Source organism: Oreochromis aureus, linkage group 10 (genome assembly GCF_013358895.1).
Source record: "Oreochromis aureus strain Israel breed Guangdong linkage group 10, ZZ_aureus, whole genome shotgun sequence".
In the NCBI taxonomy this organism is placed as follows: domain Eukaryota; kingdom Metazoa; phylum Chordata; class Actinopteri; order Cichliformes; family Cichlidae; genus Oreochromis; species Oreochromis aureus.
In genome coordinates this window covers 15,235,819-15,263,621 of record NC_052951.1, presented here as the reverse complement: position 1 = coordinate 15,263,621, position 27,803 = coordinate 15,235,819, and the positions used below count along the sequence as shown (strand labels likewise).

The 27,803-nt window shown below is 39.9% G+C and overlaps 2 protein-coding genes across 5 annotated transcripts; one reads left to right on the top strand and one right to left on the bottom strand.

Moving 5' to 3' along the window:
• Positions 1 to 176: 176 nt before the first annotated feature.
• Positions 177 to 19,865, bottom strand: slc47a1 (solute carrier family 47 member 1). Its single transcript, XM_031754136.2, has 17 exons — positions 19,612 to 19,865; positions 19,136 to 19,237; positions 10,732 to 10,800; positions 10,464 to 10,612; positions 10,137 to 10,179; positions 9,838 to 9,882; positions 7,218 to 7,315; positions 6,556 to 6,653; positions 6,353 to 6,466; positions 5,320 to 5,387; positions 5,120 to 5,228; positions 4,948 to 5,023; positions 4,794 to 4,863; positions 4,534 to 4,666; positions 2,525 to 2,619; positions 1,246 to 1,350; positions 177 to 1,153 (listed from the first exon to the last, which is right to left on the bottom strand). The coding sequence occupies exons 1-17, from the start codon at positions 19,822 to 19,824 to the stop codon at positions 788 to 790; spliced, it is 1,953 nt and encodes a 650-aa protein (XP_031609996.2). The 5' UTR covers positions 19,825 to 19,865; the 3' UTR covers positions 177 to 787.
• tmigd1 (transmembrane and immunoglobulin domain containing 1) lies at positions 13,947 to 27,225 on the top strand. 4 transcript variants are annotated; one of them, XM_039618777.1, is made up of 8 exons: positions 13,947 to 14,077; positions 14,161 to 14,347; positions 15,223 to 15,357; positions 22,860 to 22,944; positions 23,074 to 23,352; positions 25,216 to 25,503; positions 25,636 to 25,739; positions 25,824 to 27,225. In XM_039618777.1, the coding sequence occupies exons 4-8, from the start codon at positions 22,881 to 22,883 to the stop codon at positions 25,833 to 25,835; spliced, it is 747 nt and encodes a 248-aa protein (XP_039474711.1). In that variant the 5' UTR covers positions 13,947 to 14,077; positions 14,161 to 14,347; positions 15,223 to 15,357; positions 22,860 to 22,880; the 3' UTR covers positions 25,836 to 27,225. The 4 variants fall into 4 exon arrangements, with proteins under 4 accessions (XP_039474711.1, XP_031610021.2, XP_039474713.1 ...); XM_031754161.2 differs by lacking the exons at positions 13,947 to 14,077; positions 14,161 to 14,347; positions 15,223 to 15,357 and adding an exon at positions 21,999 to 22,116; XM_039618779.1 differs by lacking the exons at positions 13,947 to 14,077; positions 14,161 to 14,347; positions 15,223 to 15,357 and adding an exon at positions 22,735 to 22,762.
• Positions 27,226 to 27,803: the final 578 nt, after the last annotated feature.

Genomic DNA, 27,803 nt, shown 5'->3' with positions numbered 1-27,803 from the left:
AATCATTTGAATGGGTGAGTAAATACTTTTGGTATATAGTGTATTATTTAAAGGATAGTTACTTTGCAGTTATTAGTAGTGCATCTATAAGAGAAGGAACTATGGTTATTTTCCATATTAGTATATGAGTCTTCGTGTTTTGTTTGTAAAGAAAAAATAGAGTTCAGACTAGAGGCTGTGATGTATTCCACTGACACATAGCTCATTATTTATTATTCACTTCTGTTCTGAAAATAAACAGAGCCAGAGCAACAGTAAAAGACTATGTGACGATGATATTTCACTTACAGACATGTAAAATTTAGCATCACATATTTACAGTCAATCTTCAAGTTAAAAAAAATGAGAGAATGATTTGAGGTCAGTAAGCTGCGATATACATCTCACAGTGCAACATGTAAATCAAGTCAAGAACAGGTTGAAAAACAAAAAGCTATCTGTGGGAAAACATCTGTTGCTTGATGCCCACGTGATTTTCCTGTGAGGATTTGTAACCTACCTTGTTGCTCCAGTTAAGAAATCTCAGCTCTGAGCTGGTTAAAACATGATCTTTGTAACAAGACCTTTGTTAATCCTGCCAGATTCCCTCTCATTTGATATTGCTTCCAGCTTTCTGTGGATTTGCTCAGCGGTGCAGCACTGAGACGTTTTTTTTTTTCTCTACACAAGGTAGCACCAGTTTTAGAAAATAAGAACCCTGGTTTACGAGTAGATGTGCAACTAGGAAGGAATTTAACACTTACTACATGCAGCCATGACAAGTCAATATTTGGAAGTTAAAAATATCTCAGAAGTGTGGTGTAAAGTTCAGTGGAGCCAGTGGCGTGGGAGTGGAGTCATTGGCCCAGTTCAGAGTAAAGTTGGCCTTGCTCTGTGCACTCTGCTCTGGTACAGGGAAAGCAATATGACAAGCAACACCTATAATCAAAATAAGAACCGAAACCAGTAAGGTGGTTCCCCGACGGAAAATCAGCTGTGTGGTAGAAAGCACCACTTTAGGTTTGGTGGTTTCGTTATGTTCAGTGTCCCTCTCAGATGGTGTTGCATTAGTATTGATGATGCCTGCCTCATGAGCAGCTTTCATCTCCTGATCCAGGGTGTTGACAGGACTGTAGCCATCTGTTTTTGGAGCTTCTCCACCATCCGACTGGGCCTTCACAGTGCAAAGATGCAGTTAATGAATGTGTGAGTGGCTCCATTATGATATGGCAAGATACAAAAAACACGCTGTGTTGAAAGACTTACTGAGTCTGGGCAGACAGGACCATCCAGCAGCATCGCTTCATTGAGCCCTGTACCAGGAAGGTGTCCAGGTCCTACCAATAACTTCTTCCCAGCTCGCAGTTGAGCCTAAAACATGTCAGAGCGAGGTTCAAGAAGCAAATAAAAATATCTGGTAACTCTTGGGTATAAATCCACAAAAGTAAACCACAATCTAAAAACAGATATAGTCCTCTGCTTTCTTCCTGCTGTTTTCAAACACATTACTACTCACCTGTCAGCTCTGGCATTGTTATGCAATAATATGAATAATAACAATAAAAAAACAAAAAATTAAAATAAAAAGAAACTGACAAAAACAAGGAGACTATATAGAGTTTATAGAGCTACTCTTGACAAACAAATGTGTTTGGCACAACCGGGCATTTAGATCTTTACTCTGCTCGCTAAAGCAGCCGGATACGGCAGGTTTGTCTCCCTAGCCGGCTCGAACAGGCTACAGGTATTTGTTGTTGTTTTTCTCCCTAGCTCTCTCTTTCTTCTGTCTTGCTCGCCTGGGCGGAGCTCACTGTGGGGTGAGCCAAAACACCTGCAAGCGACTGCTCACCTGTGTCTCATTATTCCTGCCTCTTCCAGCCACCATTTAAAATGGTGGCTCAGTGTTTCTTGTCGCATTAGTGTTGACCAGCTGTAAAATTGTCTCCAGTGTTTCCTTCGTGCCTTTCCTAGTGTTGATTCTCTCGTCTGTCTCTGTACCTAGATTCCCTGGTTCCATCCGTGTTTTGCGTCCCTGGACTACCCAAGTGTGAGTGTGAATTACAAGCATGGAGAGGAGTGAAGAGGAGTGTGTTGTGTGGCGTGGCAGAAGAGGAGTGTGTGTGGAATTTCCCTCACCATTCCCTGTGGAGCCCTGCCCTTCCCCTTTCCTCCCTTCAGTACACCCGGTTTGTTGTAAATAAACCTTTTGCACCTTTCTCCCTGTCTGCCCTTGAATCCGTTCAGTCCACAGTGACAAGGTTACACAAAAATAATTAAATGCATTAGTATTTGGGATGTGTGAGAGTACATATTGTCTTTTATGTCTTATCTATTTTTTTGAAAGTGAGAAAAAATTTAAGCTAAACAAAAAAGCAAAAGTTCTAAGAATAAAACTAAAATAAATTTTGCAACGATATACAGATAAAAAAAACTTACTGACAGACCTCCAAAGATTTAACTCAGAAATGTCACCTGTTACATTCATACTTTTTTTGGAAGATTGAAATAATATCTATGCTTTTAGAGAAAGATATGAGTGTCTTACCTTCTGAGTGACTTTTTTCCAGTTAATTTTAAAGATCAGAACCAGAAATAACACTGTCTCGAGGGAAAGGCATACAAGTAGGCCCAGCCACAGACCTGAAAGGAGGAACACAAATTCAAACAAACACATCAAGAAATAGTCTAGCTATCAAGCTATCAAACTGCTTATACCAATGGTCTTTAAAGACACAGCCAAGCTGACAGTCGACTCTGCTTATTCACAGCTGTAGAGTCCATATGCTCGTATAAAGTAGAGACAGCACACCTGGACTGTGCTTCCATGTTCAGATGCTGTGCCTGTGTACAGAATTTCCAACTGTCTTTGCAATCCCATGGTACTTGTATTATTTTATTTTATTTCTGTGACAACCACTATGAAAGCCAATTGATCAAAGACCATTGATCAATGGCCATGAGTACCATTCACAGAGAGTTGGGGAATGGCTGCAATCACAGCATTGTAAGATGGTGAAAGATGTACCCTTAGGCCCCCTCCTTGATTCAGCGATGGTCTTTCCCTTTTCACATAAATGGCCTCCTTGACTCTGCGCTCAAACCAGCGTTCTTCCACTGCTTTAATAATATTGCAGGCTGATAGTGCTTCACTATGTACTTTTCTGTCCAGGTATCCTTTTACTGCAGAGTGTTTGGGATCACTGTCGTGTTGAAATATTAAGCTGCTGGCAAGACGGCACTGCACTGTGGATCATAATCTGATGGCATTTTTTTTGTGTTCATAATTCCATTAATTTTGATCAGATTTGTTTAAGAACACTTTAAAAATTACAAGTCTCTCACTCCTTGAAAGCAAAAATTAAGAAATGAGAAATTTGCACAATACTGTATAACATTTAATTGTGTGTTGTGTGCAACTGTTTTTAAGTGAATGAGAATTTAATTTAATCAGAAACATAAATAATTAATAATTTTTTTTTAAAGGTAATCATATCCATATCCATCCAGTTTTACACATCAAGGTTTTTCGGCTCTTGTGGAAAATGTTACAAAACAGCTGCTGAATCACCTCAGGTGAAGAGTGTGACCTATAGCTGGCTCTTTATCTCAGACTGATACTAAAGGCTGGGTTATACATCCAAATCCTAAATCAACAGCAGCTGAAGTGCATTGTGGGTAATGGGATATCTTTGTATTAAAAATGATCAGACTGCAAAACTAAATGTAAATAACTGAAATCTAGTTACATGGAGTTACATTTAGAAACCCAGTGTTGCTGCCTACAAGCTCTTATGTGGCAACTTAAGTGCCACTGGTGATCAATCTCGGAATCAGATATTGTTATCAGCTGTTTTATTACTTGTCTCGCCCTAATGTCATATGACCTCTGTCAAATTGTGCACTCTCCATTGTGTATTTTGCGTTCCTTGTCTCTGTGCCAAATTATCTTTGCATTGAGAATTCCTGCCTTTTCTTCTCCATGAAGGTTTATCTGTGAATCTGAACCTACCTGGTATCCTGGTTTTTGTCCTTGGTCTTCCCTGTCAGACTTGGTTTGCCTGTTCTGATCTGACAGTGTACCTGACTGTCTCTTGCCTGAAGTAAAGAATGTATCTCGGGGCTTTCAAGCCTATTTCAGAACTTCTTTTCATGTTATGCCGTTGAGTCGTTTGATTTTGGCTTATCAGTCCAGCCATCAATTTTCTTAATCATTTATCCAGTTACAGTCACCAGGAGTCTGCACCTTATCCCAGGTGACTTTGTTAAACAGGCTTGAGTACACCCTGGCTAACACAGGGCTAACAGTCACATCTACACCTACACCTTTGACCTAACATGAAAGACTTTAGGCTGTGGCAGCCGAAAGCCCTCACAGGCAAAGAGGGAACATGCAAACTATAGTAAAAAAAAAAAAGAGAGAGAGAGAGAGAGAGAGAGAGCTTTGAATACCAAACCTTCTTGCTGTGAGGCAAAAGTGCAAACCTTTGCACCACTACAGCATTTAACTTATAGCTTGTCTGTTGAAACATGCCTACAATGGAATGAAAGTATTACCTAATATCCTCAGCTTGGCATAAAACATCAAAGTTATTCCCACTGGCAGGCCGATGAAGTAGTAACCCATCAGGTTGGAGATGGCAGCAATTTTCTGCATCCCAGATCCTACAAGGATCCCTGAGCAGACACACTGAAATGGGACACAGAATAAAAGGAAACAAAGTTGAGGGTTAGATTTGATTGACCACACAACCAGCTCTCTGAATTAGTCTTTGTAAAGTGAGATGAGAAATTTTTTTTGTTGTGAAAAGGCATACCAGAAGTGAATCAAAGAACTGTACAAATATGTGCACTGTGAGGTTTTCAGACACGGTCGACACAATTTCGCTGCAGAGAGCAGAAAAAGAGCATTAAAACAGTGTTATGATAATATTTTACAGGCTTGAATGTGTGTGTTGCTGTGATACTCACACATCAGAGGTAAATATGAAGGCAACAACTGACTTACAGCTTGCAAAACCAATACCCTGGCAAATAGCAAGCGTTCCTATAGAGAAAATACATGTAAGTCCATATGTGTCCTTATTTTATCATGTATTACGTATGTTTGAATTTTCAAAGAAATGTTTAAATATCCTAATACCCGACAGAAATAGGGTCACTTTGCAGGTGAGCAAAGCTCCGGTGGTGTCCCCGGCACCCAGAGCATTCCCAACACGCACACAAGCAGCTGCATGGATACCTAAAGGAATCTACAAGGTCCAGACCAGAGTAAGCATTTTGCAGAATTGCTGTTAAATAATAAGATGACTGTGTTCAACTAAGTAAATGGCTGATCCATACCATGTATGCAATGGTTCCTATTTCATTCAGCACATGCTGAGCAGCAAGATCCACTTCACCAAGTAAACCTGAGATGATTTAGAGAGAGATTCATAAAAGGTTTTGCTGCTGTACACGAACGAAACATTTTTACACAAACTTTTGAGACTAAGATTTTACAGTGAGGTAAGATCATGTGAATTAAACTTTTCCATTTTCCATCATGATTTTTTTGCAAAAAAAAATGTGAAAACCAGGACATTATCTGGGGAGATAACCTCAAAGAAGATGGGAGAATTGCAAAGTAGTAAATATATTTTAACAGCATTTTGACTGTAATGATTTACACTGTCACTGATACTGAACAGATTCTAACTGGAAATAAGCACATTGTAATATAATGTATAATTGGTGGAATATGATTCTAAATATTATCAGGCCACTGATTAGAGTATAGATTTTTGTTTACAGAAAGATAAGACAACCCTGGTCAACAATTTAATGCATTTTTGAGAAAAGTTATTGGACCCTTTGCTTCCTTTACATGTAGATCTATCAGTATTGCATATGCACTCCTCCCCAACTCTGCTGACCTCCAGCATGAGCATGCTCATCTCTGTTCAGTCACCCTAATTCTAATCTATGCTGCATAATGTAATATTGGAGTAATAGAAGAACAAAGACAACCAGAAGTACCACCAGTAATATCAAGGTCAAGTTATTACATAGTTAATAATATGCTGCTAGTTATAGATAAATCTTTTTCCTAGAAACCAGTTATAACAAGTTAGCCCAAACCAGCAACATTAGGTACTCTTTCTTTAGATTTGTTCCATATGAAACCCTGGAAGCCTGAATCTGGGTTTTTGAGACATGATCACTGTATTTTTGTGACTTGTGCATGGTAGAGATGTTCTGTCATAGTGATAACTGCTTGGTTAAAAGGAAAAAAATAGCTTGATTTTTGTTTTCTTCTTGAGAAAATATGTGTAAAATGAGTGTGTGTAATCAGCCGTTTATGTGCATGTTTGTGTGTCTGGCAAATAACACTCACCAGCGAGAAAACTGCCAATCTCCCAGAGCCACCATTCAAAGTAGACCATAAGTAAACTTGGAATAGCCAGCTTCATGTAAGAGCCCCATTCCTGCAGACATTCAGTGGACCAACCTGCAAGGTTTAGAGAATACTCAATTCAGTAAAACTAATGACTGAAAAGCTGCATCATTCACTTTGCGTTATTCATCTGTAGCACTCACCTCCCCATGTCTTTCGATGCAGCTTCCTTATTCTGATGTAGCCATACAGCAGCAGGCAGAGGGTGATCTGAGCGAGGCTGTTAGCGATTGCTGATCCACTGAAAACACAGATGATAAAACGTATTTATACCTGTGGTTGCCAGAGGAATGACCATTAACAAACAACATTAACAAACACAGGACTATGCTGAGGAGGCATGGACCAAAACACTAACAGAAAGACTGTGGTTTGGCACACTAGGTTTCTGATGAGCTGAGGATAAGACTTTTTACAATTAGTAGGAGTGAGTGCTTGGTAAATGTGAAGGATAGGAAACAGGGCCCAGACAGAGGCCTGATTGGTTGAGTCATCTGCCTGATGAATCAAATGTTTGTCCAGCTGGAATAACTCCTGTCAGAGAACTTTCTTCTTCCTTTGCCCTACGCTGCCCCCCTCTCTTAAATAAATTTCAAAAATAATAAACATCAGTGCACTCCTGACTCACATTTAACAGAAAACAAATTTTCTTCTCCTCTCACTCCCCTCTTTGGACAACAGTGTAGTGAACATGGCAGTGACAGAGGGCTTTTTTCTGTTTTATTAGTAGATTTTATCTGTTATGCTGCCATCAAAAAGTCCATCAAAAATGAAAAGGCATAAAGAGGAAGTGTGACACACTTACAGGACGCCCAAATTGAGGGTGAAGATCAAGACGTAGTTGAAGCCCACGTTAAAAACATTCGCTATTCCCGCTGTGTACATCTGTGGCAATATGATCCCCTGAAAGATTTTTTAAAAGACATGATTAGCAATCCAGTATGCAGAGCCACCATTCCTTCAGCAAGATTATTTATTTACTTGAATTACTTTACTAAGTTCCCAATGACAAATTCAGGTAAATGTAGCACACTGGTGGAAACTAGAATAAGACATGATCTCACTGAAACTGCACATTAGCTGTTTATATTGTATTTGGTGCTAAAAATAGACCTGGCAGTTGAAATAGACAAAAGAAGGACAATAAATTATTTCAAAAAATTGCATAGTATGTGCATGATTGCATTTCTGTCACAGACAATCACAAGTCTGAACATTACAAGGGCGCTTTAGGATGCTATATATAATATTGTGCTAATATTAGCTGATATTGTGGGTAAACAGCTGGAATGGCACATCATGACACTGTGTCTATATATGCAAATATACATATATATATATAAATATCTTAATATTTATATATTATTCCCCTCTTGCTCCTGTGGGCAGTCTTTATTTTTCAAGCTCGGGTCCTCTAGCAGAGGCCTGGGAGCTGGAGGGTCCTGCACAGTATCTTTGCTGTTCCTAGGACTGCACTCTTCTAGACAGCGATCTCAGATGTTGTTACTGGGAACTGCTGGAGCCACTTGCCTAGCTTGGGTCCCTGCACCGAGTGCTCCGACTACCACTGGGACCACTGTAACTTTCCCCCTCCACATCTTCTCGAGTTCTTCTCGGGAAGATGTGGTGTTCCCTTCTGGTAGTTCAATCCCCTCAGTTCTAATTACCTTCCCTCTCTTTGTTACCATCTGACTACACTTCTCCAGTCCAAATGAAACTCCGATGTTGTTGCTGTACATCATGGTGGAAAGCCCAGCAGCGCCTCCATTTCTTGAGGGTTCTGAGATGGAACCAGCTGCAGAGTGACCTACTAGTGTCCTTCTACTGAGCCACAACTGAGAGTGTGCTGGTGCACGCCATCTCCGTGTGGTACGCTAGTTGTACAACAGCCGATAAGAAGAGACTCCAGAGGGTCACCAGAACTGCAGAGAAGGTGATCGGTTGTCCACTCCCCTCCCTGGACTCCATTGCCAGCTCTAGATGTCCCTCCAGAGCCTGGGCGATTTTAAAAGACGACTTCCATCCTAACCACCACCTATTTAACATAATGCCGTCTGGAGAAAGGTTCAGATCCATCAGATGCAAAACCAACAGACTAAAGATCGGCTTCCTCCCGTGGGCTGTCAGAACTCTCAATGCACCAGAACACTGACACCACTCCTGCAGTCTTCCCCTTTGTTTACTTATGGTAACCTTGAGTGTGTGTACGTGTGCATGTGAGTGTGGGTGTGTGCGGATGTGGGTATGCCTGTGCGAGCAGACCTCTTCCATACAGCCATTACGTTGCTGCTATTAACAATTTCCTGCGCAATATCCTGGCAAATGTGCAATAATCATCCTACCTTTTTTTTCTAACTTATGCATTGTGTATATTGTGTACATAGTGTTTTATATTGTTGTTTTGAAACAAGTCACTTTCTTGCACCTTTGTGGTTTTGCTACGTAATTTCACTGTGCAGGCAACTGTACAATGCAATAAATAAAGTTCTAAGTTCTGGTGGTGTGGATAAGTGAATCAAGGTCTTGTTCATCCCTGGCATACAGCTTGATGTCATCCACGTAGAGGAAGTGGTTGTCAATTACCCTATTCTGTAGTTGGTATTCATAGCCAGTCTTGTTAAAGTTCTCACTGAGGTGGTTCAGTGGAGACAGAGCATCTCCTTGGTAGATCCCACACTTGATGGTGGCTTGGTGCTATGGGCTTGAAGTTGAACTTCAGTAGGCTGAAGTTGGCCTCTAGTGTTGTACACAACATCCCCATTTAGTTCCTGATGAAGGCTCTTAGGGTCCTGTTGATGTTGAACAGTTCTAGGCATCGAGTCATAGGCCTTCTTGTAGCCAATCCAGGCAGTGCACAGGTTGGTCAGCCTGGCCTTGCAGTCTTGAGCAACGTTCTTGTCCACCAGTAGCTGGTGTTTCACCCCCTTTTGGTATTCCTTTCTGTGACCTGCTCATGTATTGAGCCATATGCCTGTTGTTGCAATGATGGCTGACAGGAGCTTCCATGCGGTACTGAGGCAGGTTATTGGCCGGTAGTTGGATGGGATCGGTCCCTTCTTGGGATCCTTGGGGATCAGGACTGTCCGGCCTTCAGTTAGCCATTACAAGTGTCTCTCCTTGATTAGCAGCTGGTTCATTTGTGCTGCCAGTTATTCAGACTGGAGATCCATTCTTGGATGTCTGCACTATGATGGTTATTGGCCCCTGTTCAGAGAGGTTGCTGTGGTCTGCAACCTCTGGTTTACTCCCCTGGTATACCTCTTCAAGTGCTTGCTGTACTTCTTAGTAAGAGGAGGAGGAGGATATCTCCTTGGTAGATCCCACACTTAACAACATAACAACATGACCTTTCTGTTTTAGTTTCCCCTGGAAGTTGTCTGATTCCTACACACCAGAAGGATACTTGTTTCATCTCATGAACCTACCTGGTTTTGCAGGTAGGCAACCTGCAGCTGGTGCAGAAACATAGCCTGTAGCAGAAAGAAAGACAACATGAATTTAGTTGTTTGTTTGTTTTTTACTAAATTAAATTGGCAGTAATAATTCTCAAACATGAGGGTTAAACAACTAGTAGCTGTCAATACTAGTGCGCTAATTAAACTGCTGCACATGTGTTACTAAATGTAGATGTTGCAACAGTGCAGCTGACAAGTACACAATAACTGATAATCTCAGTCAAGGTTAGGAGGTAAGTGGAGTCTCAGTTTCAGTTCATTAAACTCACTGGAACAGCTGGTAGAAATGCCATCACATAGATCTGGGCAATTCTGAAGGGGAAGCAAACAAAATGATATTCATTTAGTGAAGCAAACACAAAGACAATCATTCAAGTTCAGCTCAATAGTGCACCTGTAAACACAAGCATTGTGGGAAAGTGTCTTCACATTAAGTGAAAACACATACAAAGCTGAAGTTATCTATAAAGCACAGAATAGTATTAGTACTGCTGACAAAAATGCCAACAACAGAACTAAAAATATAGATTTGTATTCCTTTTTTTCCAATTATATATTCAAAGATGCTATATCAGCTTTAAAAACCATGATTTTACCTCGCCACCTCTTCCTCTTGGTGCATGAGGATCAGTAGGCTGTAAGAGTTCATGATAATAGCCCAACATGGCAGGCAAAACGCCAGCAGGATCAGTAAACTCCTTTGGAGAATCACTCCCACACGTTTCATGTTTTTACTGCCAAAAGTCTGCAAAACACAAACATGCTGACGGTAACCGGATTTGATTCCATCATAGTGAAGTTAAAACCTTCCCATGGATAAAACCACTGCAACAATAATGCACACACACAGTGTGGTTTGCTCACCTGAGAGATGAGTGTATCACAAGCCAAGGCAAGGCCATGGCCTGTTGCAACTGTGGTCGCGTTAACGGTCTGAAAGGTGAAGAATAAAAGTCACACTTTAGTAAACAGTTCATACATTCATTATGTCCACAACTTGCAGTTGTATTATAAATTAATTTAAGATCATGGGCTGCTGTCACATTCAAATTATTCTTAAATTAAAAATGTATTACACTTCAACCTTTGACAATCAAAATACGTATCAAGTCAAAGAGAGGCAGTTATTTTTGCACACCAAAATGAAAGGCCAAACTTGGGTTAATGTTGCATCAAACTGAAATGTGTCATGTACTCCATTCCTTTATATATTTTATGCTGCAAAGCATCTTGAGATCGAGTCACACCATCCATCCTGGCAACACCCGTCTTCAAACACAGACTTCACTATGAGCTTACTTACATTATACAGTGGTCTTAAATGGTTGTGAAACTACAGGGAGTGCAGAATTATTAGGCAAGTTGTATTTTTGAGGAATAATTTTATTATTGAACAACAACCATGTTCTCAATGAACCCAAAAAACTCATTAATATCAAAGCTGAATGTTTTTGGAAGTAGTTTTTGGTTGTTTTTAGTTTTAGCTATTTTAGGGGGATATCTGTGTGTGCAGGTGACTATTACTGTGCATAATTATTAGGCAACTTAACAAAAAACAAATATATACCCATTTCAATTATTTATTTTTACCAGTGAAACCAATATAACATCTCCACATTCACAAATATACATTTCTGACATTCAAAAACAAAACAAAAACAAATCAGCGACCAATATAGCCACCTTTCTTTGCAAGGACACTCAAAAGCCTGCCATCCATGGATTCTGTCAGTGTTTTGATCTGTTCACCATCAACATTGCGTGCAGCAGCAACCACAGCCTCCCAGACACTGTTCAGAGAGGTGTACCGTTTTCCCTCCTTGTAAATCTCACATTTGATGATGGACCACAGGTTCTCAATGGGGTTCAGATCAGGTGAACAAGGAGGCCATGTCATTAGTTTTTCTTCTTTTATACCCTTTCTTGCCAGCCACGCTGTGGAGTACTTGGACGCGTGTGATGGAGCATTGTCCTGCATGAAAATCATGTTTTTCTTGAAGGATGCAGACTTCTTCCTGTACCACTGCTTGAAGAAGGTGTCTTCCAGAAACTGGCAGTAGGACTGGGAGTTGAGCTTGACTCCATCCTCAACCCGAAAAGGCCCCACAAGCTCATCTTTGATGATACCAGCCCAAACCAGTACTCCACCTCCACCTTGCTGGCGTCTGAGTCGGACTGGAGCTCTCTGCCCTTTACCAGTCCAGCCACGGGCCCATCCATCTGGCCCATCAAGACTCACTCTCATTTCATCAGTCCATAAAACCTTAGAAAAATCAGTCTTGAGATATTTCTTGGCCCAGTCTTGACGTTTCAACTTGTGTGTCTTGTTCAGTGGTGGTCGTCTTTCAGCCTTTCTTACCTTGGCCATGTCTCTGAGTATTGCACACCTTGTGCTTTTGGGCACTCCAGTGATGTTGCAGCTCTGAAATATGGCCAAACTGGTGGCAAGTGGCATCTTGGCAGCTGCACGCTTGACTTTTCTCAGTTCATGGGCAGTTATTTTGCGCCTTGGTTTTTCCACACGCTTCTTGTGACCCTGTTGACTATTTTGAATGAAACGCTTGATTGTTCGATGATCACGCTTCAGAAGCTTTGCAATTTTAAGACTGCTGCATCCCTCTGCAAGATATCTCACTATTTTGACTTTTCTGAGCCTGTCAAGTCCTTCTTTTGACCCATTTTGCCAAAGGAAAGGAAGTTGCCTAATAATTATGCACACCTGATATAGGGTGTTGATGTCATTAGACCACACCCTTCTCATTACAGAGATGCACATCACCTAATATGCTTAATTGGTAGTAGGCTTTCGAGCCTATACAGCTTGGAGTAAGACAACATGCATGAAGAGGATGATGTGGACAAAATACTCATTTGCCTAATAATTCTGCACTCCCTGTACTGAGTGGACAAACTTGGTCCACAGACAGACAACACCCGGCAAGGTACTGAAAAGCACCTGAGAGGTCGTTCCTACTATTTTAAAATGGTGACACACACGCACACAGAAAGGGAGAGAGACAGGCTCACAACTTGAAAACAATAAACATCATCACAAAGGTTAGTGCAACTTGATTTGCTCCTCACAAAGATGTCAGGTGATTCAGCAAACACAGAGCACTGGACTGTTTTAGGAGTATATGCCCAGAGCTTAAAACCTTTCTGACTGATCAAATGCAAAAGCAAAAATGTTTGTTGATTTTCTGCCATACATAGACAAAATAGGAGCTGTTTTCATCTCTGATACATTCCACCTCAGTGACCCTAATTTCAAGTTACAGGCCAGAAACAACAGTGAGTAACCTCGTGTCAGTGGAGTGATTTTCAGATGAAGCCAAAGGTCGTTAAAGCTTTGATAGATAAAGTTCTGTTTAGTTCCAAATTTTTTTGAATAAATCAGAAGGGGGAACGAGGTGTCCTAAAATCGTGCTAATCAAGGAGTCCCTGGAGAATGAAAAACCTTTGAATTTGTTCAGCAATCCAAACATAAAAGATCCAGCAGAGTACCTAGTTACCAAAAATAAAAGGGATACCAACAGAAAAGAAAAAGAAAAAGAAAAAGAAGATCCTTCGATTTTCACAGGGAGTGGCCAGGACAAGATTAGAAATGAATCTATCAGAGGGAAAGCTCAGACTGAGTAGTTTGGAGAAATAGTTAGAGAGGCAAGGCTAAAATGTTTTGCACATTTGCAGAGCAGGAAAATTGACTCTATTGGACAAAGCACGAGGAAAAGAGAAATATCACAGATAAGATTCATGGATGCAATGAAGGAGGCCATGCAGAGGGTTGGTGTGCAGAAGAGGATGCTAGTGATGGGGTGATAGGCAGATGATTTGCTCAGACAACCCCTAAAAGGAGCAGATCCTAGTAACTACAGCCTCTGTTTGTACTTCAGTTAAACAATAATAATAATAATAATCTTGATTTTTTTTTTTTATACAATAAAATATAGTTTGATTTTTCTTTGTAGCAATTCCACAAATTATTATTAACTGACTGGCAAGGAAAGGAAGCTTAATCTCCCATTAACAGAAAACACAATATAGTAATTCCCACTGCTCTGATGATTTTAGCCTAACCTCACACCAGTAGCGGGAAGTTAGCAGGTTAGCAGAGGGGAGCTTGTATAAAATTTAAGTTTTAAAATATTCCTTTTTAACTGAAACTCAACCAAAACCATACCCTGAGACTGGACCGCACTCACAGGCAAAGGTAAAGTAAAAGCTCGGACATTTTTAGATGGAAACTTTCGAGCATTAAGCTAAACCGGACTTGCCTCTTGTTATACCGGTCAGGCAGCTACGTGGATGCATTGCACACCCAGTCTGGAGTCTGGAAGTCATTTATAACCGGAGCTCCGACTGAAACGTTTCAAGGATGGATCAAGTTGAAATCAGCAAATCACAGTATAACCGAGTGGAGGATAGGGATAGCAGGCCAGGAGCAGGCATGCCGTGCAGAAGGAGGTGGACTACTATGCAGGTAGTGTAAACTTTTACCAAGTTAGATATAATGCTAGCAGAACACTTAGCATTAACTACTACATTCTTGGCGTATTAGGTCCATTTCAGAGCAAGTGGCTAACACCACAGACACACACTGCCAACAAAAAAGTGCTGGCTTAATCAAAGATATGATAGAGCAACTACAGTTCATTCACTTTTAAACACTAAACCACAAGTCTCAAACATAATTAAAGGCTCCAATCCGGCCCACTGGACAGCTAGAGGGTATACATTTTGTACTTTTAACTATCTTTACATAATCTTTAAAAATTTCTTACTGAGAAAGACCTCCTACTACCTACTGCCATTCATACTACACCAAAGTAATTGAGTAGAAGATAAGCAAATAAATGACAGAAAAGATCCTGTTTTTTAATAGTATACTGTAGTTTTTACAGTGGTTCCACGGTTAAATATTTTCTATGAACTTTCTCTTTTGTAATTATAGGACAACCTGGGCAATAAGCTGCTTGAACTTTCTCTGTAACTTTACACATTCATTTTTTTCAATTTAAATCCAAAAATTTGTGCTTTCATTTACTACACCAGCATTTCTCTGTTATGTAGGAAAACTGACACGTACTGTTGAAATTGCACTTCTTTTTCTTAAATTAAGATGTCTCAAGGATTAAATGTATAGTTTAAGAAAGTGTAGCGTCACTGGTTTGGCCCACTTAAAATCAAAGTGTGCTGTATTTGGCCCATGATGTAAAATGAGTTTGACATCCCTGAGAATACAACACAGTATTCATTAATTAATCAAAGCAAGTTCAACAAGCTTCAGCATTTGAGCTGAAAGGACAGCACTATCACTGAGGTGGATGATTGAGTTTTGCTTCTGCTTTGGACCAGATAACAACTTGTTCCTGCACAAAAAGCTAGAAAGGAAACACCTGTCTCCTGTCCACTTGGTAAAGGCACCCTCTGTTACACGAGAGCTGGAGCTACAATGAAGGATAAGGCAAAGTCCTTCCTCTGCGAGGACAGGTGAGTAAGTAGATATTTTTCTAGGCCGGTTACTCTCTGCCTATCTCCTTGTCGCTTCAGCACCTCGGACAGTGACATGACCTACTGGGGTTTTGTTTTTATAGTGCAGTTAGTCGGCTTTAAAACATATTTTTTTGTTATAAGATCTATCTAATATTTTACAGTATGACTTTTATGTTCTTAAAATTCATAAACGCATGAGATTTAGTTTTTGATAATGAACTAGTATGATATTGTGCTTGTTTCCTTAACAACGTTGTTTTTTAGTTAGAGTACAGGCGACAGCCCCACCTAAGAGAATGTGCATGATTCATTAGTTGATATTAACCAGTGCTTAGTAGAAGTTTGAATTTTCTAAATATTTCGTCAGTTGTGTTTTAAATGTGCAATAAGCCACATTCAGAAACTCTGGATATCCGATTAGTGCCTCGCCATCTTGAACTGAAAAGGTTTCAATTACAGTCAGAAAGGTTGTGCACATGAGAGCCAAAACAACCCAACATAAATTACAAAATGGGTAACATATTAAAGTGAACCCCAAAAAACTTAAAGTGAAGTGTTTGGCCTCAAGTACAGTCAGAAAGGCAAAAACATGAAAGTACTCTGCACCTCTACATGAGCGATGGAACACCTTTTTTTTTTAGAAGATATTCCCTTCTTTGGTGTTTTTAAAGAAATCAGTCCAAAATCTCTCATAGTTCCTCAGGGCTAAAATCTGGTGACTGTGTAGGCCAAAGCATATGATTTAAAGATGCATAAAGTCCAATTTTCTTTGCTATTTCCAATTACCTGATAGGCAGAGCACTGTGTTGGGTTCATGCATGCAAGTGAAAAAGTGGTGACTAGAAGATTACGTTGGAGTTTGAGACAACAAATGCTGAACTATGATGGCCTAATGAAATTACTACAACATAGAAAAGAGATACTGAAGCCATGCAGTGATTGGTAGAACATTAAAAACAAGGAAACATTATTGGCTTTGCATTAACACTATGAATAAGCCAGGTACAATTAAAGCCTATGACAAATTATAGTTTTGCTTCATAGGAACCATTCAGCGATCCTTCATGCCTTGTGTATGTAGGAACAGGCTAGAAATGTTGCTTGATAGGCTAAACCGAGTAACTCAGTATTTTTTTACCCCTCAGCTGTAAAAGGCTGATGGGATATTTTTATCCACTCGGTGGGCAGGTGGGCAGGTGTGCAGGCAGCGCGGACACCCAAGTTTGTGAATGCGATAACTCGAGAATGAGATGAAGCAGGAGTTTCAAATTCATACCATAGGTGTATCTACTAAAAATCTTTGACCTCGACCTCAACGTTATAGGTCGTTTCCTAGGATTTTCAAATTTATACCATTTAGACCACTTGTCACATCTACTAGGAGGCTGAGGGGAAAGCCTTGGCAGCCGCCAGTTCTGATTTTCCTTTTACTTTCTCATTACCATTAATTACCAATAATCATCCCACAGATGTAATATTATCTACAGCTACTTTTAGTACCATTGATGTTAAGTTAGACTCTTTTTCTCCAATTGATCTTTCTGAGTTAACTTCAATAATTAATTCCTCCAAACCATCAACGTGTCTTTTAGACCCCATTCCTACAAAACTGCTCAAAGAAGTCCTGCCATTAATTAATTCTTCAATCTTAAATATGATCAACCTATCTCTAATAAACGGCTATGTACCACAGGCCTTCAAGGTGGCTGTAGTTAAACCTTTACTTAAAAAGCCATCTCTAGACCCAACTGTCTTAGCTAATTATAGGCCAATCTCCAACCTTCCTTTCATATCAAAAATCCTTGAAAGAGTAGTTGTCAAACAGTACAGGTACTCTGCTGCAGTGGTTTGTATCATATCTATCTAATAGACTCCAGTTTGTTCAAGTAAATGGAGAGTCCTCTTCACACACTAAGGTCAATTATGGTGTTCCACAGGGTTCAGTGCTAGGACCAATTCTATTTACATTATACATGCTTCCCCTAGGCAGCATCATTAGAAGACATAGCATAAATTTTCACTGCTATGCAGATGACACGCAGCTCTATCTATCCATGAAGCCAGGTATCACAGACCAATTAGTTAAACTGCAGGAATGCCTTAAAGACATAAAGACCTGGATGGCCGCTAACTTTCTGCTTCTTAATTCAGATAAAACTGAGGTTATTGTACTCGGCCCTGAAAATCTTAGAAATATGGTATCTAAGCAGATTCTTTACTCTGGATGGCATTACCTTGGCCTCCAGTAATGCTGTGAGGAACCTTGAGTCATTTTGACCAGGACATGTCCTTCAACGCACATATTAAACAAATATGTAAGACTGCTTTCTTCCATTTGCGCAACATCTCTAAAATTAGAAATATCCTGTCTCAGAGTGACGCTGAAAAACTAGTTCATGCATTCATTACTTCCAGGCTGGACTACTGTAATTCATTATTATCAGGATGTCCTAAAAACTCGCTGAAAAGCCTTCAGCTGATCCAAAATGCTGCAGCAAGAGTCCTGACAGGGACTAGAAAGAGAGAGCATATTTCTCCTGTTTTGGCTTCCCTTCACTGGCTTCCTGTTAAATCCAGAATTGAATTCAAAATCCTGCTCCTCACATACAAGGTCTTAAATAATCAGGCCCCATCTTATCTTAATGACCTTGTAGTGCCATATCACCCTATTAGAGCACTTCGCTCTCGCTCTGCAGGCCTACTTGCTGTCCCTAGAGTATTTAAAAGTAGAATGGGAGGGAGAGCCTTCAGTTTTCAGGCCCCTCTTCTGTGGAACCAGCTTCCAGTTTGGATTCGGGAGACAGACACTATCTCTACTTTCAAGATTAGGCTTAAAACTTTCCTTTTTGCTAAAGCGTATAGTTAGGGCTGGACCAGGTGACCCTGAATCCTCCCTTAGTTATGCTGCAATAGATGTAGGCTGCCGGGGATTCCCATGATGCATTGAGTTTTTCCTTTCCAGTCACCTTTCTCACTCACTATGTGTTAATAGACCTCTCTGCATCGAATCATATCTGTTATTAATCTCTGTCTCTCTTCCACAGCATGTCTTTATCCTGTTTTCCTTCTTTCACCCCAACCGTCGCAGCAGATGGCCGCCTCCCTGAGCCTGGTTCTGCCGGAGGTTTCTTCCTGTTAAAGGGAGTTTTTCCTTCCCACTGTCGCCAAAGTGCTTGCTCATAGGGGGTCATATGATTGTTGGGTTTTTCTCTGTATTTATTATTGTGCTATCTACTGTACAATATAAAGCGCCTTGAGGCGACTTTTGTTGTGATTTGGTGCTATATAAATAAAATTGAATTGAATTGAATTGAATTGAATTTCTCATATAATTAACTATAGAAACCACTATAGTAATAAGAGTTATTAGCTATTTTGCTGCTGTCCTCTGCTCTTTGTTTCACCACGTGGATTTGTCTCCTCTGTTGCACTCAGTGAACAAAATAGCAGTTGAACCTCTGCTTTGCAAATAAGTTATAATAAAGTTCCTGTATAGTTGTTCCGAAAAGATGCATAAGCTATAAAGTTTTGCTTTTGTTTTTTTCGACCATGCTTTATTTTAATATGGTTAATTTTGGTGAATTTAATTGCTTTTGGAGCCATCCATAGTGGCTACTCATCCACAGAGGTTGCTCCTTGGCTACGTCACTCTGCTGAGATGTAGATGTAGGCAAACCAGCATCACCTCCAGTATGCACTACCATTACAACCCACTATAAGTAGACAAAGCAGTGGTGCTAAAATAAACTGTTCTGAAAAGGAGTACTGTACATACCGCTGAGGCCAGTGCATATCCAGCCAGTGCTGCATTGCTAATGTGACCACAGAATATGGTGATAACAAATGGCAGGAGGAAGTTCAGAATCCGCGACAGCAGCTGTAGAAACAAGCAGAAGGAAGGACTTTAATAATTTGCTGGTACGGTGAAACCACAGCGATTTATTGCCATTAACTGTGTCCAGGGGACTTATCAGTACTTGGCAAAGCAGCGTTGTGAAATCACAAGGCACAGACTTGATTGCATTAATATTCAGTCAGTATAGACCTCATTTTTTTTCTTCACTTTTTTAGGCATGCAGTATATTCAGTTTATATTTGAGATATAGTGACTAGTTTCACTGCATTATGTAAACTTGTACTATAAACAGTAATTCTGCAGTGCAGGAGTGTGCTGACTGTACGTACTATAATCATAGGATCCCCCAACTAAAAAGGAAAAGAAGAACAAGAAGACCACTTTCCGCTACTCACCAGTGGGCCTGTGAGTCGTAACACTTGGTAGAGTTCTTCTCTGTAAGCCTGCGGTAGCAAGCGTTTCATGCACCCACACTCAAAGAGTTTGGATCTCACCCATGATGCACCCTCGTCTTCCACAGGCTCTGCCGTCTTAGCAACAGAAACCTCAGCAACGGGCCCTGCACCGGGCAAAGGGTGTGCTGGTTCCGGTGAAGCCAGCTTCTCCATTCAAACACAGAAAGAGAATACAGACGGGAGAGAGGAGGGAGAAAAGTTAGAAAGCACTGGTGGGAGGGAGCGAGAGTGGCAGGGAGGGAGTGGGGTAAGAGAGTGCAAGGGTAAGAGGGGCAACTGGCCTATCTGGGTTTAGAAGTGCGACACATGCACTTCTTAGAAGTTATTGATTAAATTATGTGGTTTTGGGTGTGTGTGTGTGTGGGGGGGGTGGTGGTGGAAACAACAGATTAAACAAAATAAAGAAAATAAACATGGGAGGTGACGGCTGGAGTAGGGATTGGAAAAGAACAGAAGACCTTTCTGATACAAGGATCAAAACAGGGCTGACAAACGTGTCTTGAAGTTGGGGGAGGGAATGCAACGTGTTTGAGTATTTGCTCTATGTGCAGTGTACGAGTGCGTGCTTTGTGAATATGTTACATGGCATATTTTGTCGTGTGGGTTTACTTGCGCGTTTGAGTGGTCTTGCAGGGCTCAGTGGTAATCTGATGAGGAATGCCTTGTTTTTCAGTGTATACAAGGAATTTTGATGGCATCTGCTCTGCAGGCTTTGACTAATTGGTGCAGGGCAGTCATGCTGTTTGTGTTTGTGTGTGTGTGTGTGTGTGTGCCGGTATTAGCCATTGATTGCAGCTCCCTCTGAATGGACTTTGACTAATGATTTTTGGAGTCGTCCTTCCTCGTGTCACATAAATCAACAAAGTCACATGAGCACAAAAACCTGACCGCTCTACAACTCAAACATTTACTCACAAGCATTTACAGATAACTTGACTTTAGTCTTTATAGTCGACTGACTATTAAGAAGAGACCAAAAAGGCACAGTGTGGAAATGAACACCTAATACGTATCATGTCCACATGATCAAACCGATTTTAACCTGGCCATGAGCTCAGTCAGAAGTTAAAAAATTAGTTTAGACAGTAGAGCTGAAAAGTGTGCGTGTGTGTGTCTGTGTGTGTGTGTGTGTGTTTGTCTCTCTGTGTGTGTGTGTGTTTGCCTGCAGATGGATAGAAAGTGTTTCCTGTCCATAGTGTGCTATCCAGTCAATTGCGCAACAGCATCATAAAGAGCATCTTTTTACACCTCTGTTCGTGTTGCAATTGCAGCTAACCTTTGATCTTTGTGTGAACACATAAGGCTTTCTTAAAGAGCGAGCTCAGAAATCTGTCATAGATTAAAAAGTACAGTGTTGGCAGTGGTGAAATATATGAATGAAGAAGGTCCAAGCGTGAAGGCGATGGTTATTATTACAACTTGCACTTTAGCATATGTGCTAAGTCGCAAGAATAAAGGGGAGAGGAAGCTGGCCTTTTTCCTGCTTTAAATTTGAGTTCTGATTTAATTCTGATGTAAAGTAATAACTAGGTGTAGTGTGTCTGCTGCAGGTCTTGCTTTAAAGCTACTTTTAGATGTCTACTCCCACTGGAGTCAAACGTTGCATGCACAGCACTGTGACTTAACAAATTAAATTGCTGAAGCATCAAAATTGATGCCTCAGCAAACAGTGGAGAATTTCGAAGCAAAGTTTAGCTAAGCATATTTCACAAGCTATCAGTAAGGATAGTAACATTATTTCCATTCCTCACAAATGGTCATTAAATTAGCACATTTTTGTTGTTGTCGGTCCAGCAGTTGGTTCAGAAATGCTGATTTTTAAAAAAAAAAAAAACTTAGGGCAACCCTGAATTATTAGCTTGTTACAGAGCAGTAAACCCATGTCTTTGAAATTTCTGTTACAATTCAAATTTCACGTTTCATTAACATTTGTTAATGTATAAGTAATTTATATATTTTGTATAATTTTATGGTATTAGAAATAATTAATGGGCTTGCATTGTAACTTGCTTCATAAATAAATGTGTAGAAGTACACTGATTTTAAAGAATTTTAATTTAATTTTGAATCCCTCCAACCACTGATTTTAAGGGTTTGTGATGTCATAAGGGTATTTAAAAGCGGCAAAAAAAAAATTAAACTATTAAAAAGGGTGTTTTTTAACTTGGCACACACACCCAGTTTAGTTTTAGTGCCATTGTAATGGCTACAGCCAATAAAAGTTTTCCTTGTGTTAAAAGTGTCCACAATAAAAGATGGAAAAAAGTCATGGGTGGGAGGATTTAAAGGGTGTTGACATGAAGGTAAATACTATTATAAGAAAGGCATTTTGAACGAGATGGTAGTTATAAAAAGGGACCTGCGAAGTACAGACTAGGAGCTGATCCAGGTTAAAACAGTGATTCAGACCCTCATATAACACAGACAAGGCACGAGCTTCGTCAGGTAAATTCGTCAAACTCATCTCAGAATGCGAAACATTTCTAGATATATTTATAGTATAATTCCTAAAATCTTTCTTATAGTTTTAAATCCGGAGAGTTTTTTTTAGGATTTTTAAAGCTGTCCTTAATATCTAACAAATGCTGAAAAAAAAGTGTTTTGAAACAAATGTGTTTCCTTTCTGAGTCATAAAGTTCTGGTTGCCAGAGTTGGAAATAGTCTGATTTAAACTTAAATCAGAAAAATCCCTTTTTTTTCTGTAGATGGATTTTGAGATATTTTGATGCTAACTGATTTTTAAACCAGGTTTGTAAATGAACAGCCAGTCAACAGTTTAACACAGCAGCTCATCTGCTTAAAACCTGTGTAACACAGACATTTTCAGGTCATTCAGATCAGGTAGTTATTTTTTAAGGTTACAGAAGGATAAATAAGTTGAAAGTTTTTTGATGGCTTTCTTTTTTTTTTAGAAGTGCAGAGGAGAAAATGTTTGCACTTTGGTCATCTGGAATGTAAATTTAATCTGAGGCTAAAATTCCGAGAGACTAATGTTTAACGTATTTTTGGTTTGTTGGTTGACCTGTTAAGTAAATGGTTAGTGGTCTTACTACCTCTCGATGAAGAACACAACAGAATGCGGGGTCTGGTGGTATGCCACATCTGAAAAAACTTGTAATGCTTTAGCTTAAAATTGTAAATGAATTGCATACCAGTGCTTTTTCTAATGATCTCTTCCTTTCCTCCAGGTTCATTGAAGGCAAAGCAAAATGAAGTTTATCCTCAGAGCCGCAGTTTTCCATTTCCTCTTCCTCTATGCAGTGCACGTTTTAGGTAAGTTTGTCGTTTTAGAAAGACCTGGTCACAGGGAACGTATCTCAATCAGTTTTCTTGTCTCTGTTTATATTGTCAAGATTTACTTCCCCGATCTTACTCAACTTCCTTTTCTTCCCCATCCTAAAGCCATTGAAATCGAGTCTGTACCTAAATTCAACGATGAGCGTGTTATACAGGCAGAGCTCAACAAACCCGTATCACTGGTTTGTACGCTTGATGCTACTCAAGCTGATGAAGAGCTGGTCTGGCTCAGGAATGATGCAGCGGTTCTTCTGAAGGAAGGGAACAACAAGGGTAGAAGCAGTCTGTGTGTCACACCGATCTATGAAGATAATGGTGCCAAGTTCACTTGCCACCAAAAAGGCAATTCCACAGATCAAGTCTCTGTCACCCTGAATGTCATATGTAAGTCCCTTTAAAGAATTCTGATCTGATCTGTTTATTGTATTATTACATTAATACTGCCGGCCAATACTGAATCACTTTTAGATTAATTGCATATTTAGCCAAGTTAGGAATCAGAAACAGTATAACTGCATAATGACCAAAACTATCACACTGACTGATAACGGGGCGTGAGTTCAGTTTTATGATCTTTAATATGTATCAGTACTCAAGGTTTGATTGTCATCATACTCTGGAGCATAAACAGGTTGTCATCAGGACACTACAACACAGAGCAAACGACATCCTCGCAAACATGCCGGGTACGGAAGCAGAAGAACATTGTATCAAAACGGCCCTGGGTAAATGTGGCATTCCCAGTTGGACATTTGACCAGTTGGGAAGTCGCCTAAAGAATACTTGAGGAGAGAAGTACAACCGATGCCTAAACGAAAACCTTTTGGTGATCCTGAGGCACATTTTCTCTAAACAATGCATCTCTGTGGTTTTCAAACCAAAAAACATGCTATGTCAGAAAATTGCTCCACCCCAAGGATCGGGTCCTCCGGTACAAACAGAGTAATCTAGTCTATGTGTTTAAGTACAAGGAGGATTTTTGTAAAATTATACATCAGTGAAATCAAACAACCTCTAAGCTGATGACACAACACAGAAAAGCTACATCATCAGGCCAGGACTCTGCAGTCTGTTTAGGCCTACAGGCCAGCAGCCACCCTGTCAGTGATGCTGATGTGCACATCCTGGACAGGGAGGGGTTATATTCTATAAAACAGAATATAGAAGAAAATATGCTGCCGTAGGCTGTAATTTATCCGTGTGTAAACAAGCAAATAAGGCAGAACACAAAGCACATTGAAAGACGGAGGTATTCAGGAAATGCGTTTTTATGTGGATTTGTTTTGAAAGAAAGAAAGCAAAGGTAAGACAAAATTCATCATGTTTTTCAAGTGGGATGCATAATTTTGGTCTTGTTTTGCTGCTGGTTCAGAGAAATTAGGTTGGAGCGTGATGAAACATGCAGTTTTGCTACATGTCTACTTGCTCTTTAATTATATGTTGTTTTAGCTCTGTTTGGTGATCGTAGAAAATGTTTTTGAGCCTTGAGCTCACAAAACATTCAGATTTTTCTGTGGATGCCACAAATGTTTATATTTTAAAAACAGATGTGGCAGGACATCTCGTGAAACCAGATGTTTTCCATCTTGCCCCCAGTACTGGGGTCATTGGGATTTAACAGGTTTTAAACCAAAGGACCAACCAAAGTAGGGCTCATTACCTGTTAGTTCATATATTTTTCACTGCTCTCAGAGAAAAAGTACAGCACCACAATATGTGGATCTTTAACATGTTATACTAGTAGTCCTAGTGGAGTCACTAGTCTCGACCATGGAGAACACCAAACTATGCATGGACCATTCAAGTGGACTTGCAGGAAGCGTGACTGGAAGGAACTGACCACGATCCCATCTTTATTCTAGCCCTGATTTGTCCAGGATTATCAGTGATCATGAGGACAACGTTTGGGTTTTTATAGTAAACTGACATCTGGGTTTTTGAAAAGATTTCATCTGCACACAGTCTCCCCTCTGGATGCAACTAGTTGTTCTGTGGTCACATTCCTGCATAACAACAGCACTTTAACAGGGAATGTCCATTTTAAGAGGAGGGAGGGATGGAATGATACCAACACACCCAACATACCTGTGCAAATTTTGATGACAGGCTGGTCATGGAATATTCCAGTTTGAATCAGTGTAGCTGCTAGTTTAACGCGTAACTTGCGTTAAGTTGATGTGCATCTATCTGAAAAAAGTTACTTCAATAATCTCACAAGCATTAATATTTGCACTGATCATTTTTCAGTTGCCCCAAATATCTCTGGAACAGTGGAAGTTACAGTTGAAGAGGAGGCTGACCTTGTCTTGGAGTGTGACACAAGGGCCAATCCACTTGTCTCCTCTGTGACATGGTCACTAAATGGAAGCCTGGTGGATCTACTAGCAGACGGCTTCTCTGTGATTAATAATGGCTTAATAAGTCAGCTGACAGCCAACAAAGTAAAGAAAAGCTTGCATGGAGGCATGTACACGTGCACAGTGGACTCTCCTATGTATAACGATAGCAGCAGGCATTTCCAAGTCACAATAACAGGTGAGCTCACAAGATCAGCACTCTGCAATGCTACCCAAGCCACATCTCCACATTAAGTTGTTCAGTGGATTATAAAAATCAGTGCATGATATTGTGGCTTGGTTATTAATGTTTTAATCTTCATTTTTACAGACAAAACCCTGAAGTTCCCACTGGGGCCCATGATAGCTGGGCTGGTGGTTGTTGGCCTCACTGCTCTTCTTGCTGCTGTTTCAAGGTGGAGGAAAATCGTAAAGGTAACGCACAGAATACATGCGTGGAGTACAGAGACTGACTGATTACAACCCGGACCTTCTAATATTTTAAATCTCTTTTAACAGTGCTGCAAGTAAGTTGTGCTCAAAATAACCAGTCTTCTCTACATCATCAAACGAGACAAGCCATGAAGATAACGCTACTACTCTGTGTGTAAGAGACTCTGATTATCCATTATTGTGTCCTTCTATTTAATTTTGTGATGTGATGGTTGTCATTTTTTAAAGGAATGCTTTGTCATTTTGAGAGATACATCTATTCTACATTTAAGTTTTCTTCCCATTGTACAAACAATGAATATTCTTATGTATACTATATGGACAAAAGTGCAGGGCTACATATACATTACACCTACAGGAGCTGCACAGCCATGGAAACTCACGTTATGTAGCTCCCAGCTTGTGCTGATATTAATGCCAGAGGACATTTGGACCTCTGCAGTTACTGAGCGAGCAGAGCACTGGCGACTTTCATGCACTACTCTTTAACTTCATATGATCTGCTACATCGTGTGGCTCCTGAACACTTCCTCTGTGCAATAATACTACAGCTGACTGTGTAATGTCTAGGTGGAGAAAAACTTCAGGAAGGGACTTCCTGCAATAGAAATATCCGATCAAACTCACATTCAGCTCTTTATCACAACATGTTCATTCCCAAATATTTGTAATGGGAGACAGCGTGGCTAGGTGCTTGATGTTAAACACCTGAATTTAAAGATTAATAGGTGTGGCCTAAAGCTTTTGTCCATATAGTGTATTTCTGTTATGTAAACACCTAGCTAGTTTAGCTTAGAGTGAAACTTCAGTGAAACACTTAGGTAGTGTTAGTCTAACTGTAATCAATTCATAAAACTCACAGTATGTTAGTTTTTCTAGGTGTTATACAATCAGGGTATAACTTATCAGTTAAATGTCCTGTTACCTTTGGTTAAACCCAGACTAGCCTGTTCCCCCTGTTTCCTGTCTTACACTGTGCTAACTGTCTGGTAACGGTAGCTGCATATGTTCAGAAACAAATGTGTCTGAAACCATAAATCATCTTCACGATTTATGGGTTCAGGATAGAAATGATGCAGCTAGTAAAGCTCATCTTTCCAATGCAATCAATGCAATATAAACTGTCTTTGTCTGTAAGATCATTTTTATTGGTTATTATACAATATAGATATATATATTACCAGACACAGACAGAAACCACCATTCACACTGTCACATTTAACTGCTATTGTATGAGAAATGCATGCACTTACCCTGATATATAGCTCATGCTGGCTTCTGCATATTAATCAGTGTGCTTTTTAAAGCAATACAGAGACAGATAATTGTCAGACTAATTGTGTTAAAAGCCAAAAAGCTGCTTAAAAGAGAGTAACTCAATGCTTAAGCTGATGCTTTGATAATACCCAGTGTAAAACTATCAAACTGCTGTCAAACCAGAGAAATAAACACGTCTGTGTAATGTTTATAATGCTTCAGAATCTAATTCTTGCATTTGCTCTGAACTTTACCTCCTTACTCAACTATACAGCCACAGCTCATTAAGATGATGTTATACATTTACTTTTAATGAGACAAAAGGACAGTGACTGCTAGGTTGTTAGGGTCAAGGTCTCCTCTTTATGTTCTTTCCAATAAAGAAAGAAACACTTTAAAACACATAAAACAGAGTGATATGAGTGAAGGACAAATGGATTCAAAGTTAAAGATAAATTATTCCACAGTCTTGTTAATGCCTTTACTAAATCACTACCGAAGTGGACAAGACAAAGATTTCAAAATACTGTTTGAAAGCATTTCATGTGCAGGTGTGCAGTGACATCTGCTGGTCACCAAGCCCTTTGTAGCCACAATGGTGGATTTTTGTGTACACATGCAACCAAAAGCAAAGAAAAACCTTATGGTGTTTGATAAATGACCAACAGTATTTAGTGACCTGTTATAATTGTGCTGTTGGTGGAAAAAACTGTGCAAACTATCTAGCATTTCCCAGCAGCTAAATATATTTGATTTACATCACCAAGTCCAAAGGCACTGTTATACTTA

Coding starts and splice junctions, on each gene's coding strand:
- tmigd1 (XM_039618777.1), top strand. CDS start 22,881: ATGAAGTTTATCCTCAGAGCCGCAGTTTTCCATTTCCTCTTCCTCTAT. Junction 22,945..23,073: donor CTATGCAGTGCACGTTTTAG/GTAAGTTTGTCG, acceptor CCCATCCTAAAG/CCATTGAAATCGAGTCTGTA. Junction 23,353..25,215: donor TGTCACCCTGAATGTCATAT/GTAAGTCCCTTT, acceptor ATCATTTTTCAG/TTGCCCCAAATATCTCTGGA.
- slc47a1 (XM_031754136.2), bottom strand. CDS start 19,824: ATGGAGAAGCTGGCTTCACCGGAACCAGCACACCCTTTGCCCGGTGCA. Junction 5,229..5,319: donor TAGGAACCATTGCATACATG/GTATGGATCAGC, acceptor TGGACCTTGTAG/ATTCCTTTAGGTATCCATGC. Junction 4,667..4,793: donor AGTTCTTTGATTCACTTCTG/GTATGCCTTTTC, acceptor GTCCCATTTCAG/TGTGTCTGCTCAGGGATCCT.